This window comes from Apiospora phragmitis (genome assembly GCF_038363925.1).
Source record: "Apiospora phragmitis strain CBS 135458 chromosome Unknown utg000014l:1.0-1827420.0:1.0-1829600.0, whole genome shotgun sequence".
Lineage (NCBI taxonomy): Eukaryota > Fungi > Ascomycota > Sordariomycetes > Amphisphaeriales > Apiosporaceae > Apiospora > Apiospora phragmitis.
Genome location: NW_027117414.1, coordinates 1,581,860 through 1,598,370, shown reverse-complemented (window position 1 = coordinate 1,598,370; position 16,511 = coordinate 1,581,860). Strand labels below are relative to the sequence as shown.

The 16,511-nt window shown below is 52.1% G+C and overlaps 5 protein-coding genes across 5 annotated transcripts; 2 read left to right on the top strand and 3 right to left on the bottom strand.

Annotated features, from left to right (window-relative positions):
* PG994_015122 (uncharacterized protein) lies at positions 1–550 on the top strand (the record flags this gene model as incomplete). Its single annotated transcript, XM_066866531.1, has 2 exons — positions 1–243; positions 365–550. 2 exons carry the CDS (start codon positions 1–3, stop codon positions 548–550), a joined length of 429 nt encoding a protein of 142 aa, XP_066708207.1.
* Positions 551–1,455: 905 nt separating this feature from the next.
* On the bottom strand, positions 1,456–4,885 carry PG994_015121 (uncharacterized protein; the record flags this gene model as incomplete). The annotated part of the gene is made up of 9 exons (XM_066866530.1): positions 1,456–1,788; positions 1,853–2,254; positions 2,311–2,830; positions 2,894–3,554; positions 3,610–3,971; positions 4,019–4,116; positions 4,273–4,398; positions 4,458–4,651; positions 4,711–4,885. The coding sequence occupies 9 exons, from the start codon at positions 4,883–4,885 to the stop codon at positions 1,456–1,458; spliced, it is 2,871 nt and encodes a 956-aa protein (XP_066708206.1).
* Positions 4,886–5,695: 810 nt separating this feature from the next.
* On the bottom strand, positions 5,696–7,868 carry PG994_015120 (uncharacterized protein; the record flags this gene model as incomplete). Its single annotated transcript, XM_066866529.1, has 7 exons — positions 5,696–6,242; positions 6,300–6,561; positions 6,633–6,795; positions 6,859–7,325; positions 7,396–7,452; positions 7,512–7,533; positions 7,611–7,868. The coding sequence occupies 7 exons, from the start codon at positions 7,866–7,868 to the stop codon at positions 5,696–5,698; spliced, it is 1,776 nt and encodes a 591-aa protein (XP_066708205.1).
* Positions 7,869–11,500: 3,632 nt separating this feature from the next.
* On the top strand, positions 11,501–12,876 carry PG994_015119 (uncharacterized protein; the record flags this gene model as incomplete). The annotated part of the gene is made up of 3 exons (XM_066866528.1): positions 11,501–11,744; positions 11,801–12,513; positions 12,712–12,876. 3 exons carry the CDS (start codon positions 11,501–11,503, stop codon positions 12,874–12,876), a joined length of 1,122 nt encoding a protein of 373 aa, XP_066708204.1.
* Positions 12,877–13,260: 384 nt separating this feature from the next.
* On the bottom strand, positions 13,261–15,090 carry PG994_015118 (7-keto 8-aminopelargonic acid transporter; the record flags this gene model as incomplete). The annotated part of the gene is made up of 5 exons (XM_066866527.1): positions 13,261–13,716; positions 13,834–13,971; positions 14,024–14,172; positions 14,278–14,615; positions 14,684–15,090. 5 exons carry the CDS (start codon positions 15,088–15,090, stop codon positions 13,261–13,263), a joined length of 1,488 nt encoding a protein of 495 aa, XP_066708203.1.
* Positions 15,091–16,511: the final 1,421 nt, after the last annotated feature.

The following is a 16,511-nucleotide window of genomic DNA, read 5'->3' as shown; positions in this document are numbered from 1 at the left end:
ATGGGCTCTGTACTGCCAAGCAACATTAAGAAGGTGAACATCAGACGCGCACAGGAGCACACGATAAGACTCCACGAAATACAATGTAGGGGCCGCGACGGCAGTAACACCAAGGACGTCATCAGCGAGGAGAGCATCTCGGTGACCAAGATTGCCAAGCCACGACATCGGTGCGACTGGCCCGGGTGCGCGAGCGAGAAAGCTACACAAGCGCAAGGAGCACCTCCGACGCCACATCAACACGTAAGCCATTTACCGCCCTCGCTGAATTTTTTCTCTCTCTCTTTTTATCTTTATCCTCCTACCTATAATCTAACCCGCATGGCTATAACGTAGGAAACATCTCTTTTCGGTAAATTTGCAGTGCCAGTTCTGCAACAAGAAGCCCTTCAACCGCCACGACAACTATGTGTCCCACCTGAACCGGCACGCCTACCAGAACCCTCGTACGGGGCGCACCAAGTACTTTCCAGAGGCCTTGCCCGTCTACCTGCGGGAGAAGAACCTGACCCGGCGGCAGGGGAAGAAGAGTATCTACGCGCAGCAATAGACGTAGAGAGCCTCCCACGGAACATATACACTAAACATGCGTTACGAAGTCTGGGTTGGAAAGAGGATAAAATTACTGTTGGAATTTTTTTACTATTTTTATTATAACGCTACTACTATATAGGTTATAGAGGAAGAGAAGATTCACGAAAAGCAATACGAGATATTCTTTGGGAAATTTGCGCCTGATTTACCTTTTGGCCTCGCCGACGTTCTAATGGCTGCGTGGTTGACCGTGCATATAATCACTTTTCCCCTAATTACAGTTGCCCTTATTCCCGTCCTGTGCCATCTAGAGGACTAGGGAGATGCCCCTTAGCTCGCCGGTATATACAGTAGACGTGTAATCGTCTCCCGGTATCGCCGCCCTCTAAATTTTATGTTTACAATAATAGGTGGCTCACAATCTAGGGATAAATAGCTCACTTATACTATCCCCTATGATGTTAATGTATATAATAATCGATAAATGACCTATAGCCAAGGGTGAATCATAAATGTATCTGAATTCAGCTCGTATACGTACTGTAGTACCCTGGTGTCTGGAACTAGATTATAATGTGCCAAACTCTTGGCAGAAGAGCACTGAGAAGGGTAGATAATGAATACATTGGAATATGCGGGCTCCTATACAGTACCCCCAGTTCGGTACTATGTAGATCTTAAATATAGCTTTTGCTGTGGGTATAGGCCACTAACCGTTAATGGCTGCCTATTTACCCATATGGGATTAGCTAGCAAGCCAGAGGGGCGGTGGATAAAGCATTATTAAAGTCATGATTGTATTTCCAGACTTTAGTCCTATAGCTTTAAACCCTTATACTAACAATGACGTAGGTAGATCAAGTAGCCTTGTAAGAAAACCTCCAGATCTGGCTTAGATAGTCACTACCCCCCCTCCCCACTTCAACGTCGAGTCTGTAGTTTCCGCGCGTGCCGCTTCTTGGCTTTCTCTCGCAGACCTGAGAAGCCCCTCTCGAACTCTACGATACGCTCTTTCCTGATATCTGCTGCCCTGAGCCATGAGTTCTCCTTTTGGGAACGACCTAGCCATTTAACAAGATACTCGCTCTTCCCATTCCGCAGCCGCTTGTCAATCAGCTCGACGCCAGCGTCGTTGCCCTGAAAACTTGCGTCGAAATCTTTGACCATGTCTGGGCTGATATTAACTGTAACTTCCCATGAGTTATCTTTATTCTCAAAGCCTTGCCACTTAACAAGGTACCAGACAGTCCGACCCTTTTTCCACTTAGCAAGTAGTTCCCTCTACCTGCCAAATGTCCTGCTCCGCGTCGAGTGGCACCGGTATTCCCATAGCAACATCGGCTATGTCAACCGACTCTACTAGGTTTTCTCCGGCGGAGTCCGATGTAACGGAATCTTGGTTCGTACCAGAAACTGAAAGGGTTTCTGTCAAGGATGATTGCTCAAGACCGATAGATGGCTCCCCGAGCCGTGGATCGAGCATGCCTGTGATCAGCACGTCTTCGTGGGGTTCGCCGATGGGCGAGAGCTCTGCGCTACCTCGGGTAGATGATGATATATCAGGTACTTCTTCCAGAGTAGCAATATTAGACATATTATCAGGTGGGAACCCTGATGGCAAGAGACAAGACGTGTTAAGGGAGAGCTCGTAGAGGCCGTAATCATCTTTTGGCGCACTGATAGTCACTTGGCCAAGGGTTTGTTGCTCTTGGCTCCAACTCTCCGGGAAGGCATGAGTGTCTATAACCGAGCATGAAGTCGATTTTAGAGGCGTACCTGACGGCAATGGTGTTCGGCTCTGTTGCTCAAGTCTTCCTGTATTGGGGTCCATTTTTCCTCGACCTTGACAGTGAGCCCTTCAATCCCATGAGCATCGTCGAGGTGATAGACCAAATCAGATCGGCAGACGAAAACAGATGAGCATGAGAGATATAGGCATGGAATCGAGACCGAGTCCTCCTGGCTTGCGATGGATTCGGATACGCAGCGTGAGATGTGACGTTTCCAGGAAGGGAGGTCAAGAAATTGCCTCATTCTTTGACTCGCAGGGAGCAGGGTGTTGCGAAGACAAGCTGGGCAATATCCGGCACAGGCAACAGCGTGGCGAAAGGTGACTGGATTGCATCGTGGCGGGAATGCTCCGCTATCGAGGTGACGTTGGCAGTGGTTTTCCCATCCTTGCCTGCCGGTGATCCACGAGCTACACAGGAAGCAAAATTCGGCAGAACCATGTTTTTGGTAGTAGAAACGCCGACTGCAGTCGTAGACATGTTTCCACCTTTTAGCAACCGGAATTCTGATTTAAAAAAGTTAGGTAAGAATCTCGATAGTAAAATGAATAGGGGTATGTATTCCTTACCTCTCCATCTCCTGTCCGCAAAAAGCTGTAGGACAGCAGCCGTTGGAAGGCCGTAGTGTTTCCTGGTATGCGACACGACAATCATCTGTTCGGAGTGCAATCAGGTCGTGTAGAGCCGCAACCCAGGTATCACTGCGCGGTGCTGCTCTGTTTGACAAGGAAACGGCGAGACGACCACGCTCAGGCATCATATGACGAACACGGTCAAACTGGACCCGGCGCCAGTCTTTTGCTTCTTGCTCACCCCCGGAGTGTGAGACGCGGCTATAATTTTGCTGGTAGGTTTCCAGTGCATCCGTCACTAGCTGACTCCTCTGTTTATAGAGCTGGTCTCTCTGGGCTATTAGATGCTTACGGTCTTCTTCAAGGCCGACCGTATCTATCTCGTAGGAGAGCGCCTTGATCTGTGACGTGGCTTCGCTGTAATCGGGCTGGCTTTGCAAAGCCTCTCTCAACTTGGCCGGCAATACTGACGGGAGATTGGGGTCTCTCCTCATAGATGCCGATCGAAAATCTTCGGTAAGGTCACGCCGGGGTTTCAGGCCGAGGAAGCTTGCAGTTCCATCAACGTTGGTCATGTCTGCTAGGTAATGTCCTACTAGGGTTCTTGGATTCCTATGCGCGGCAAACTTCATGACTTGGCCCATAGAATAGCCATTATCTAGGGTTACCGCGTTAATTAACGATATGGAATTCCATAGAAGAAAGGTACGTACCGTCCACTTTGATCAGGGCTTCGCGTCGAGAAGCATGTAGGCCCATGCCTGCGGGAAAGCCAGCGCGTACGGCCCACGCAGAGGCCTGGGTTCCCCAAGATTTAGGACTCTTTGGCTTGTCTTTTGGCCCTTCGGCGGACCATTCGGGAAAGACTGGGTGGTCGAGCTTGTCATCCGCCCATTCCAGGATCCGATAGCTTTCACCCGGCCGAGGTGTCAAAGCAAGGATCTGATCCACCGTCCTGAAGTCTCTGAACGCTTGGGTGGAAAGAAAATTGGCTAGCCAATGCAGGATTGGTTGAGCGAACAGAGGTGGTGGGCCATCTTCTCCTTCGATTCTCTCAGCTAGAGGGTGCTCAGGTCTGATGCGTCAGTTAAAGGATCCCACCCTCGCAATCTCGTGACTTACTTCTTTGGCGTGTCCTGCATACCTTTAGTATGCTCCCGTTTGAAGTCTATCTTGAACTCTGGCTCTCCGTCTTTCCAGCCAATCATACAGATGATATCCTAGTATATACTTAGTGTATGCCGAAACTGTAGCGGATTGCCGAACTCCAGTCTCTTACCTTGTAGACGGCCTGGCAAACTTCCTTCAGTCTTGCTGACGTGAAGCAGTGAGTGTTGAGCAAATTGGCACTGTCCACCCCGGCTGCCTTCATGTACGTAATCATAATGATCACGAGTCCAGAGCTGCTCCTGTAAGTGAACGTAATTTGCTATCGTGAGAAAAGTTGGCCGGCGCTTCTCTCTCGAAAGGCCCAGCTTATCGGCTAGCTCTCCGTCCACATACTAGCCATACGTTAGTCACAACAACTGCCGGTCAAGCAAGTATATTAGACTCAACTCACTGGGGCTACCGAAAGCTTGACTTCCTCCGGAATGCTAACTTTGTAATCGCGTTCCCACATATTGTAGAATCGCCGCATCTTATTCCTGACGCTCCAGGTAGTGGCTTTCCCCGTCTTGTCTAGCCTTCCTGGTGTGATCATTCCGACAACTTCGGTAAAGTGCTTCATCGTTCGCATTTCGCGAGGGTCGGACTCTGGATATTGTATCATATATCTGTTTGGGTTAAAATTCTATCATCTCCTTGGGAGTTACCAACATACGCTTCCCAAATTTTCATCTCTCGTTCGTAAGCCTCTTTGCTTTTCAGTTGGAGTTTCTTGCGAACAACGTGATTGTCAATACTAGACCGCTCCGATAATCCATTTCGAATGGCATGGTCGAGAGCGGCTTCTATATCGAACTCCCGGCGACGATTTGAAGAAGTCATGTTCGTCTGTATTGAAGGAACCACTCCAACGTTAATAGGAGTTTTAGGAGAAGAGTACTTGGTGGTACAATAAAATAAGAAGTTTTATGCTGTATATGAAAAGACCATTTAATGACTGAGGTAAAAACATCTTAGAAAGAAAAAGCCTGGCCAAGTTGTGAGAGGCAGATATTTATAAACATCCATTTTTGGCTCTATAGGGCCATATACGGAGCCCCTATTTCGTGTATGATTACCCATGACTCCATTTTTAGCCCAAGTCTGAAGGCAGGACTTCGTTCACATCCATATTTGTCCAAGTGGTTTATGGATCCTGGTACACTTTGGCAGTTCACTTTCACCAGCTCCGTTGTCGCAATGGATAAACCGGAGGGACCTGAGCAGGAGTGAGGAATGCCAAGGCTCTCCAAGCCGAACCTGAGCCGGCCTGAGCGAAGCCTGAGCAAAAGCGGCGCGAGTTTATGTAATCGCTAGCGTCCAGATTGACATGGCATAACAAAATAAAGGGGCTTATGTATTCGAGGGGTGGCAGACCCGAACCTCTTCAAAAGGAAATAGTCTTTTTAGAAGCAATAAGAGGCAAGGGTGGAGGCAGATTTATCGTTTTAATATTTACGTGACTCCTATCTTACAACTGACTCTTTAGAGGTTTCACGTCCCAGTATTTTTCGACGCTCAAGATTTCCAACGTTGATCCAATATTGGTTCCACGTTTATTCCACGTCTGTTTATTTGTCATAATCCATATGTCTCGCTGAGTACATCCTATCTATATTTATACACACATAACCCGATCGATATTAGACATTACTACTCCTTCGCGATACCGCCCGAGGTCCAGCCACGCAGGCGCTTGCCGGTGAAGAAGATGATGGGGATGCCGAGCGACGCGACCAGCAGCATCGTGCCGAAGCCGCCTGCGAAGACGGCGAGGTTGCCGTTCTGCTCGATCCAGGTCGTGACCTGCGACGAGAAGAAGAAGGAGACGAAGATGCGCAGCGACGAGACGTTGGTCAGCACGGGCCCGGCCCACTGCGGGTACGACTCGATGACGAAGGTGTTGACGAGGGTCAGCGAGGTCAGCGCGCCCGACAGGATTAGGAACGAGCCTAGCAGCAGCACGGTGAAGTGCAGGTTGTTCTGCGCCGCCACGCCGAAGAGGAAACAGCCCGCGATGCCCAGCACGAAGGGCAGGATCAGGTTCGGCAGGGAGTACTCGGGCTCGCGCTTGCCCTTGCCCAGGACCTGCGACATCTTGATCGAGAGCTTGTCGGCTAGGGGCCCGCCGAAGAAGTACACGATCACGGTGGCGAAAATCGAGGGTATGACCGCGAGTCCCGTCCACTCGAAGGGAATTCTATAAGGCAAGGTTTAGTTTGCTACTTTATAGGGTACCGTCGCCGGCTTCACTTACCCAGCTGCTAGGAGGGAGAACGAGATGATTTGTCCAATGGACTGCTGCACGATACTGAACGCGGAGTTGACCACGGTACCGAAAATGACGGCAGGGAAGAAAGTCGTCTTGAGAGTATCGATAAACTGCTTTCCAGCGTTCGCCCACTCGAAGCCAAAGATGAAGAACCCAATGTTATCTTTCACGGTTCTTTGCCCATACGTGGCGTAGTCGAGCTCAGTCCGGTCGGATCCTTCAGGAATTGGGTAGATCTTCTCACCGGCTACAAAGGTATACGAGGTCAGTATCAAAAAAGCCGCACTTCAAGTATGATTGCGATTCCTGGGTTCTTACCGAGTTCTCGTGCAGATCTAGTCTTTCGTGTCTCGGGGACGAAAGCGATCAGCAGGATCCATGCAACGACGCCCAGGATCGATGTGCTCCAATAGATCCAACGCCACGTCGAGTTGGCCGAGATATACGGAGCAAGGGTTCCAAACAGCACAATAAGCGGCCCCTAGGCATCAGTGTCAGCGATATACACTTCATGGCGAGTATGTTGTAATGGTCCATCACTTACCTGGCTCGCAATGACTGCTGACAGGGCTCGGTTGCGTTGATGAAGGAAGACCATATCCTGAACAATCAAGGGCAAGAGGGCCTCGACGGCCCCGGAGCCCAGACCATGCAGGATGCGGGCGGCAATGTGCTGTGCCAGGCTGGTGCTCGAGCCGGCCCAGAACCCGCCGAGCCATGAACATGTCGCCGTGAAGATGAGGACGGGCCGGCGTCCGATGGCGATCGACAGCGGGACCAGGACGTAGCTCGCTATGCCGTTGGCTAGAAGAGGAGTCGTTGACAAGAGGGCGACCTGCGACAGCGGGAATGGCGTGACTCCCTCGGGCACGATGGAGAGCGGATTGGACGGGTCCGACTTGAAGTTCGGGTCCTTGAGCACCTTGGTCGGGTCCACACCGGAGTACTCTAGCAGGAAGACGGGGAGCAACCCCGCGATGGCGACTTCGGCCGAAAGAGAAAGAGCGCCAACTGATGATTTGGTCTGTTAGAAACGGGATGGACACGGAGACTGAAGGGTGACATGTATAGGTTGACTTACACAAGCACATGGAACCGATGGCTACCCACTTCCGCCAGTTAAGAAGGTTCAGGGGATCTGCACCGGGCCTGTTAGCATCCTCAAGCGGTCTCCGTGTTTGTGGGGATGTGACGAACCCTTTGGGTCCGGGGTTGGAGTCTATCAAAAGCATGATTAGCACAGCTCATGGGGGCAAAGGGCACTCCGGATGAGAGCATCATCAAGGCAAAACTTACGGGTACCAGCCTGATCTTCCCATTCTCGTCGTAAAGACTAGTGCTTCCTACCACATTGTCACCGCCTGTCTTGTCGTCGGGGTTGTTCTTCTCGACGTCGGTGCTCCGCACTTGAACGTCTCCTTTGTTCTTCTTCACCAAATCCTTTTCATCACCATCATCCGACAGCCAGGAATCGCTCGTGTCCGGCCGGCCGTTTTCCCGCAAGTCCATCTGGACACTCTCGACCCGCTGGGGCCAATACGCTTTCGTCGTCATTATTATTAAAAGAGAGATTCGTCGGGTCTTAATCCAATCCGGCTGGTAATCGAAGTAGAAGTGAAAGGAGAGGACAGAAGAGAGTGGGTGTCTATAACCAGATAGTATGCTGACCAGCAACGAAGATTCCCGCCATGCGATACCGAGCGTGAGTCAGTTAGATATATTGACTACCGACTTTGTTATTAATCGCCTGCTTCTATTATCGTCGAGGCCGACCATGGGATGTAACGACGGCCTGGCGTAGGCTGCGCAAGCTTCAACGGTTTGTGGGGGCCGACTTGTATCAGCTAGGGCTGAGCCGTTGAGCGACTGCCGAGCGTGACTGGTTCTCTACGGCAGTGCCAGCAAATGGGAAAACATGATGGCATGATTGGCAATGGTGTTCTGCCGTGCACGTTTAAGCATGGGACGATAATGTTCCTTTTCAGAGGCTTGTCGCGTTTGAGGAGGGCCATCCCTCTTCCCCCTCAGTCGAGTAGAACTGCATATCCGTTTTGCGCATGGCTGGGCATTCGTTGCATGCTTTTCATGCTTCTTGCCGTTGATCAATGCGATTCAGCTGCCCAAACGCGTAAATACGCTTCTACAGTGGGTAGCGTCCCCTAAACTTAGCGAGTCTGGGGTGCCGTAGGGGTGCGACCTTGGCCTACCAAGCTAGCGTTTATCAGTGGAGCCAAAGTCAAATAATCGCCCCTAAATTGGCTTGAAACGAGTTGACAAGAGGCTGGCTCTCCTGATTGACGATGGCCACTGCACAACCAAATCCTCACCACGGAAGTCTGGAGCGTTGAAACGTTCAGGGTGGCAGCTTGTTGAATATCATGGTTCAACCTAGCCGGAACCCAGCCGATTCCGAGCCAGCACGGTATGACTTCCATACAGATCAACAAACCACTTTGTTAATCACTTGGCGATCGCAGGACTTGGTACTGCACTTCTGTACGGGTAAGTTGAAGTTAGGTCACTAATGAACTGATTCGTTTGCTAGAAACTGTTAACAAGCGCGACCTCCCGCTGGATCTGCCGCTTTATTTTGCGTACCGAATCTACTACATACCATGTATATCTCTTGCAAAGACTTGAAATTCTACTGTGATCCACCACTGGCTCCGGCTGCTCATCACGAAGGTCCCTGGTGGCTTTCCAGCAGCTCGCCCATCTACTTCTTCTGCGAACTGGACCTATTTGATGCATTTCAAACAAGACGCTTCAACAGCACATTAACGTGAGGGAAAGAGTCAAGCATACAATGTTGAGCATTCGCCAAAAGTACATTATTGCCAAGCTGAATAGAAAACGAAACCTACAGCACCACCGTGTCGCATGGGCCTGCATGGAAGCAGTATAGAACGACCCTTTGCACCGCCACTGGGTCTACTAAACCTTCGATTTGTAACGAACTCATCAGTTGTGTCAAACACCAATGCCCACATGCTTACTTTTTGCTTGGTGGGGATGTTTCCCCTCGTCTGCTGGGCGGATCCATCATGCTTTCGTTCTTCAACTGCCGGCATGATCATGCATCGCCAGCAGCAGAGTAAGTGCCTCCGACTGGGTATTGGAACTTCCCACAGAGATTACGGCCGCCCACGTAATTTTGCGATTTTAGCCAGAATTGCCCAGCTCAAGCACCTAAAGTTCTGGCGCTCGATGTAGTTGCCCCTCCATCAAACTTTCAGGCCATCGAGAAGCGAGCCTCGCGTAACTAAAGTATCACACAGGCATCCAAGAAACCCGCGGCAAGATTACCAAGATCTTATCACACACAGTGCTCAGCGTAGAGATTGAGGGGAAAGAGGGAAGCTTGCCTTGAATAAAAGTAGTTATGGAATGGTTGAGAAGGTTCTGGACCAGCTCAATTATATATTGCTTGCTCTGTCAAGAACGCAATTCCGGGCACTATGCTGCTATTCGGGCCCAGCTTGGGCTTAAATCCCCTGGGTGTTTTGCCCGGTGAGCCGAGCTTGGTGACCGGATCTCGGGAGCTTGGGGCCGGCATGATTTGAGATGAAAGCCAATAACGGCGGTTAGGTATTACCTAAAAAGTGCGTCAGAGCACTCCAACAGCTGAGGTCTGGTTGAAGACTTGAGTACCTAAGCAATACTACCGAAGGTGCTCATCTAGATCTAGAGTATCTTGGCGCTTTAATCATCAATCAGCCGCTCGCTAAGCAGCAGGCGCGTATATGAACCCAAGTACATAGATATAAGTGCGAATCGACGCGTCGACTTGCGCGCGCCTGCGATACCTTGCTTCCAATCTGCAGGAGATGTCGCTATTCTGGGCCGAACCATGTACCTATACACAGGAACAGGTATGCATTATCTAGCACAGGAGTACATAGTCTAAGTTGAATTTCCTAATGACGCAACCATCTAGAAGCGTCGCGATATTCAGCTTTTGGTGTAGAGGAAATGAGCCTCGAGTTCTGCCTTGGGGAACCCCCAGCAAGGACTCAGCGCCAGTCAGCGCTAGCAGGGTCGAAAACGGCGCTTGCAATGTAACCGACCCAGAACTAACGGCCAGAAACTGCCCAACGCGGACTCGACTCAAGTGCTATCTCGAAGACGTCAAGGAATCACGGTTGTGGATATCATTGCTTTCCCGAAACCTAAACAAACTTTAATATCCAGGCCAGCTAATTTCTTGCCTGGCTACTTTGAATTTCAGCTACCTGTTTGTCCCGGCGTGAATTCATTCAAGAGTGATAACCAGGCGACTTGACGACGGCACCGTTATCAGGCCCAGTTAGGTACGTAGGGCTCTGCTTTTGGAAATTTGGACCCATCCCAAGACTCCACTCATTTTACAGGGCCCGAAGCCGGGCGCAAACTAACCTGTCTGCGGCTGTGTGTTTAGGCGTTTTCTCTCTCCTTCACTCTTCTCATTCTCTGGCGGATGAAAATGTTCAGAACCAACTGCAGGTTCTATGTTTCACTCCCGCGACGACTTCGTGGCTGAAGGCAAATCCCCTGGCCATGCCTTGGCCATACCAACCGACTGATGACCCGATCGGCGGCTAGCAGTCAGCACCAAGCAAGATGAAAGTTGGATTGGGTGGGATATTGTCTCTGCTTTAGCTGCTGCGCCGCACCCGTGCAGAACATCCACGCCGCATCAATTGCGCCCTTCAAGGTCGCGATGCTTCGCTGCTTTGAAGCAATGAGCTGATGCAGCAAGAGGTATCGCAATGGAAGTAACTGCTTGGACAGAACAGACCGTCGAGCTTTTATGGTGTTGCTACGGCACTGGCTTCAGGCAGGCAGGCAAGCCGGCATGGTTGGGGCCGGCGGTCACAGCATCGTGATGGAACCAACACCAGCCTGGGCAAGATCTCCAGCAACATGCAGGCGACCATGTCGGGCGGCAAAGCAGCCAAACAAACCCATGCCGTTAATGAATTGAGAGTTCCACTGCGGCGTCCCTTACCAGGCTATACACCAGAAGCAAATGCCCATGGTTGTCTGCAGTGCATAGCATTGCTCTCTCTTCCCTCTCTCTTCAGCGCTGCTGGGAAGCATCCGCGTTTTCGTCTTTCTTCCGTCTCGCTTATTCTGTCCTCTTTTGCTGTGACCGACCGCGTTATGATAATCTCTGGCTGATCTCACTTGTATTGAGTATCGCCATCATGCGTGCCTCCCTTTTCGCTTTTTCGATACGGCTACCATATGCCATGGCTGTAATGAATTTCATTAGCCCTCCAAGATATGGAACCATGCGCGACTACCGATCCAATGTCGAATACCCCATAGGATATAATCTATCGATAACGTGGACACCGGGCGTCGCCGGCAGAAAAGCTTCGCTGCAGTTATACCAAGTAAATTTGACATCAGGTAGCATCTTTTTCGGTGAAGCAGAAACCGTTACCGGTATGTTTCCTTGCCTGCCAACCTTGACGCTTCCTGCTCACCTGCTGCCGTGTTAGAGGATATGGTGGACTTGACGGCTTGGAAATGGCCAGTGTCTACCGGCAAAGACCTCAGTGTATCGAACATGTTCCAGCTCGCTCTTTGGGATGAAGGCAAAGACACGTACGACGATTGGTGTCACTACTTCAACATCACCACCGGCGGGGACTCAGATGCAGCCCCTTCAGGTGCGACTGCACCTACAACTCCAGCGCCAACTACGACCACACCCCCGAATCGACCGACTGCTGGCCCACCCTCCGAAGCCGCAACATCGACCTCTTCTTCCGAACCGGAGCAGAAGAAGGACTGGACCGGCATGAGCACCGGCGCCAAGATCACGGTAGGCGTCATCTTACCGATCGTCGCCATTGCTGGATTTCTGGTAGGCTGGTGTGTGCTAGGGCGACAGAGAAGGAGGCGGCAACAGCAAGAGGCGGCAGCAGCAGCAGCAGCTACCGAAAACGCACAGTGGCAAGCCATACCGAAGTACGCAGCAGAACAGGAGCAATGGCCGCCTCAGGAGCAGTGGCCTCAGCAAGGGCAATGGCCGCCTCAGGAGCAATTGCCGCCTCAAGAGCTTCCCTTGTCACACGATAGGCACCAGATTGACGACTCGCCCCGGAGACTGCACACGAGATGCCAAACGCACCGCTATATGAATTGCCAGGCACACAACACCGCTGATAATTATTCTAATACCCCACGAAACTTCAAGAAGAGACAAGGAGTTCGTTACTCTTTCACTTATGCTTGTTCCATCGCTTGTGTTTATTGTCTTATCGGTACAAACGTAATGAGAGACGAATGACAGATCAATTGAGCCAAGGACTAGGAAAGCGCCCTCCGTTGCTGTCGAGTTCCGGCTACATCATTTGTGCCAGACAGAGCGTACTGAGTCGCGCCTGAATGTCTGAAACGACGATAGATCGCCGTCACTCCGGGATCGAGATCGGCGTGGTTCGCCATGGTGGTCGCTGGGCCGGACTCTCTCACCCGACCAGTGCTTTCTGCCTTATGGACACTTACTGCGCCATCCTGTGAAGTTGGCAATCATTCGGATCGATTCCAATGGAACGAGTCTTGCTTTTAGAAACCATGCTTCTAGAAACGGTTTTCTGATTCATCTTGGGTGACGTTACAGCCGAAATGGGGTACTAGTTAGGCCACAATTGTCAACAGCCCCTGGGAGCATGAATTAACCGGCAGTTTCGAAACACAAATGGTCCCAACCATCAGACGGAACCTAAACGATAGACAACAGGACTTTAATGGACTGTCCATGTGGTATTTTTATGTACAGGATATGGCACGCTTCTGTCCGTTTCAACATATCATGACGCGCTCTTTATATACATGCCATGTCGCGCGGTACATTGGCACCCTCATTGTAAATGCATACATACTGGAACGATCAAACCCTATGCTCCGACATGGGCGAAAGTGCACCCTCAATAACACAAATCTCGTCCGCATGCTAAGACGACTGCGCGATGACGAAATCTCGAATTTTGACATTCGGCCCGGACCAGTTCTTCTTGGCCCAGCCGAACCACATGCCCAGCGTGAAGATCAAAACGAAGCCCACCATGGGCGCGCAGTAGTTCATGCCGGCCGCGTCGACGGGGGTGCTCTGCGGGAACGGCAGCCAGACCATGATGTAGAGCGTGTAGACAAGCGCGAAGCAGTTGATGGCGAGGCCGAAGCGGCCCAGGTTCCAGCTGCCGAGCTTGAGGTCGGCCTTGTTGAAGCGCGCCGAGATCATGCTGACGAGGCAGATGGCGTAGCTGAAGTAGAGCGCCCAGCAGGTCAGGCCCGTGATGGCGCCGAAGACGATGTACGTGGTGCCGCCGATGTTCAGCAGGCACAGCAGGCTGACGAGGACCACGGTCAAGCAGAGGGCGCGGGCGGGGACTCGGAGCTTGGGGTCGATCTGAAGCGTAGTAGAAGTTAGCAAAAAGCACATCAATGTTTTCTTTACTGTACGCCAGCACATATAATATGTCATAGTGATAGAAGTTCACCACTGCCATAATCAAACCAGACTTACGTAAGAAAAGTATATCGGCAGGCCGCCGTCTCGCGACCAGGCCCATGTGAGTCTCGAAACAGAGGCGATACTGGCCAAGTTACTGGCGATTCCGTTGAACCAGTAGAGCGAGTACAAGGCCGTGGTCGCTTGCGGAGACTTGACCGTTCGCGATATGACGTGAATCAAGGGCATAGGGGGCGTTCATGACGTCCTCGACTGGCCCCATGGCAATCAGAAAGACGGATATGTACACTAGACCCATCAAGCTGTTCATGAAGATAGACCAGAAGATGGCCCTCGGCACGGCGGACTTCGCTTGCTTAGTTTCCTCGCTCATATGAATGGCACTATCGAAACCTATCACGAAAAGGCCATCATTAGTTACGCAGTTTGTGATGATACCCAGTGGTGTAAAAGGCAGGACTTTATCATATTATGACGACAGGTTCCATGAAAACGTACCCGTTAAAGCCCAGGTCAAAGTGATCATGCCCAGGTTCCACGACACGCCAGGCTGATCGGCCCAGCCGGAGGCGGTGCTGTCGAAGAAGAGAATATCGGAGTTGTGCCGGGTGCCCATAACGGGGAAGAGGATGATGAAGACGATGAACATGGCCACGTGGAGCACGCCGCCCGTCATCTCGACCCAGGGAACCAGCTTGAAGGCGAACAGGTTGAGCAGGCCCTCGGCGACGCAGAGCGCGATGACCATGGCCGAGGTGTGCCAGCCGCCCGGGACGTAGTCCGGGTGGTTGAAGGCGATGAGGGCCTCGAGCTGGATGACGACGCTGTTGGCGATGCTGGCGAGCAGCGCGACGTAGCCGAACCACGTCGCCCACCCCTGCAGGTAGCACATGAAGCGGCGCACGCGCCGGGCGCCAGGTGGTACGTCCAGTGATACTGGGCGCCGGCGACGGGCTGCAGCGAGGCCATCTCGGCGACGGACGAGGCCTGGGCCCAGGCGCCGGCGAGCGCGAGGAAGGCGCCGAAGAAGAGGGCGCGCGGCCCGCCGTTGAGCAGCGCCGACGTCATGTTGACGTTCCAGCCCTCCCAGGTGCCCATGTAGGTCAGCGAGAAGGCGAACAGCTGCGACATGGAGAAGAGCCGCCGCGTCCGCGTCTGGTTGTGCACCGCCTCGTCGGCGACGGAGCCATTGCTCTTGTCGTTGCCGGTGGTGGTGGTGGCGGCGTCGACCGTGGTCGAGGAGCTGTCTTTGTGGTTGCCATCGTCCCGGGCCGCCCTCGAGCGCAGCTCGATGAAGTCCTCCTTGTCCATGTCGTTGTCGTGGGAGAGTGGGAAGGGAGAAGAGATCGGCAGCGATGCCCGTGCAATAGAGTTTGGGAGAAGGACCTTGAGGGATCAAAGCGAGTGATACCAAAGAGACGATCAAACGAGAAATCCCGGAATACCGCGCACAGAAGTTTTCTGTCGTTACGGCACGCTGCACTCCTGCGTGTGAGGGGGCGAGTCACGTGTAGATTGCTGCATATATTACTACTACGGTCGCAGTGCTACGTATGGGTATCAGGGTATGTATCTTGCGTCCTGATCATTTCCGTTCAATGCCTGGGAGCCTGGCCATGCTATTATTGGCTCCGGGTGGGTGTGGTGCAGGCCTCATGTCGGTTGTTTCTAAATAGGAAATATGTTCGGCCCTAGAGGCAGAATCCGCACATCAAATCGAGACGAACCGAGGAACTTGCGAGCGGCACAGCCCGCAAGACATCCGCCCGGAGACAAACTGTGGTAGGTCGTAGGGAAGGGAACGTCTACCTCACCGAAAGGGAAGGCATATGATTGGGTACGATGGCTACCAGATTGGAAACATATTCAGCAAAATGTAACATGAGTCCAGCCCCTGTAAGCTCATGCAAGCTGTACGAGATGGTGTTAGCAATCGAATCATGCTGGCCTGGTTTGGGGGAGGATTTCCGAAAGGCAATGGCGGTCTGCCATAATAATATTGCAACCCCCCCATCCCCGCCCAATCGCAGTCACCAATCCCTTGCAAAGGACCTGCTCGGCCAATTCGATTGCACTCCTGCCAGGACCCTTGGGAACCCGTTGTCGCTCGTGTCCCCTTTTGGCCGTAGCTCAGATGCCTTTTGGGCCAAAATTCTGGGGCCGCCCCAATATCCTTCTCCATAGAAAAAGGCAAATCCAAAACCCATGGGAACCTTACATGCCGGGTGTCTGGGTGGTGCGCGATTGGGTACAGCAGATTGGGCTTCGGACTGGTTGGCTACGAGATCTTGATCGCGCGCATTGGCGATGCTGGCACGTACATCATTTGGCAGGCGCCATCTAGCAAACATCTGCGGGCGACTTTCTCGGGAGAGCGCCGCGCTGAAGAAAAAGAAAGTTCTGACATGATATGATTCCGCTGCGGTCCGCACGCCCCTGACCCGAGGGATCAGTCTGCCAGGGGGCCAAGAAGGCGCGGGGGTGGTGGAAATTGCAGCGGGCAGGGCGCAGAGGCAGGGGTGTGCCCGAAGGAATCTGGGAAGGAGTCTAGGCTCTGTTTGGGCAGTGCTGTTTTGACGGAGGAGTTTTTGACGTGCCGCTGCCATCAATGCACATTGGAACTGCCTCTCGTACCTGCCGCTCGTACTTCGTAAGTGTACTTTCCTTTGGCAAGCCACATATGTCGCAACTTACCTAGGCAGCATTACGGATGACACAATAAGCTTCTGGGT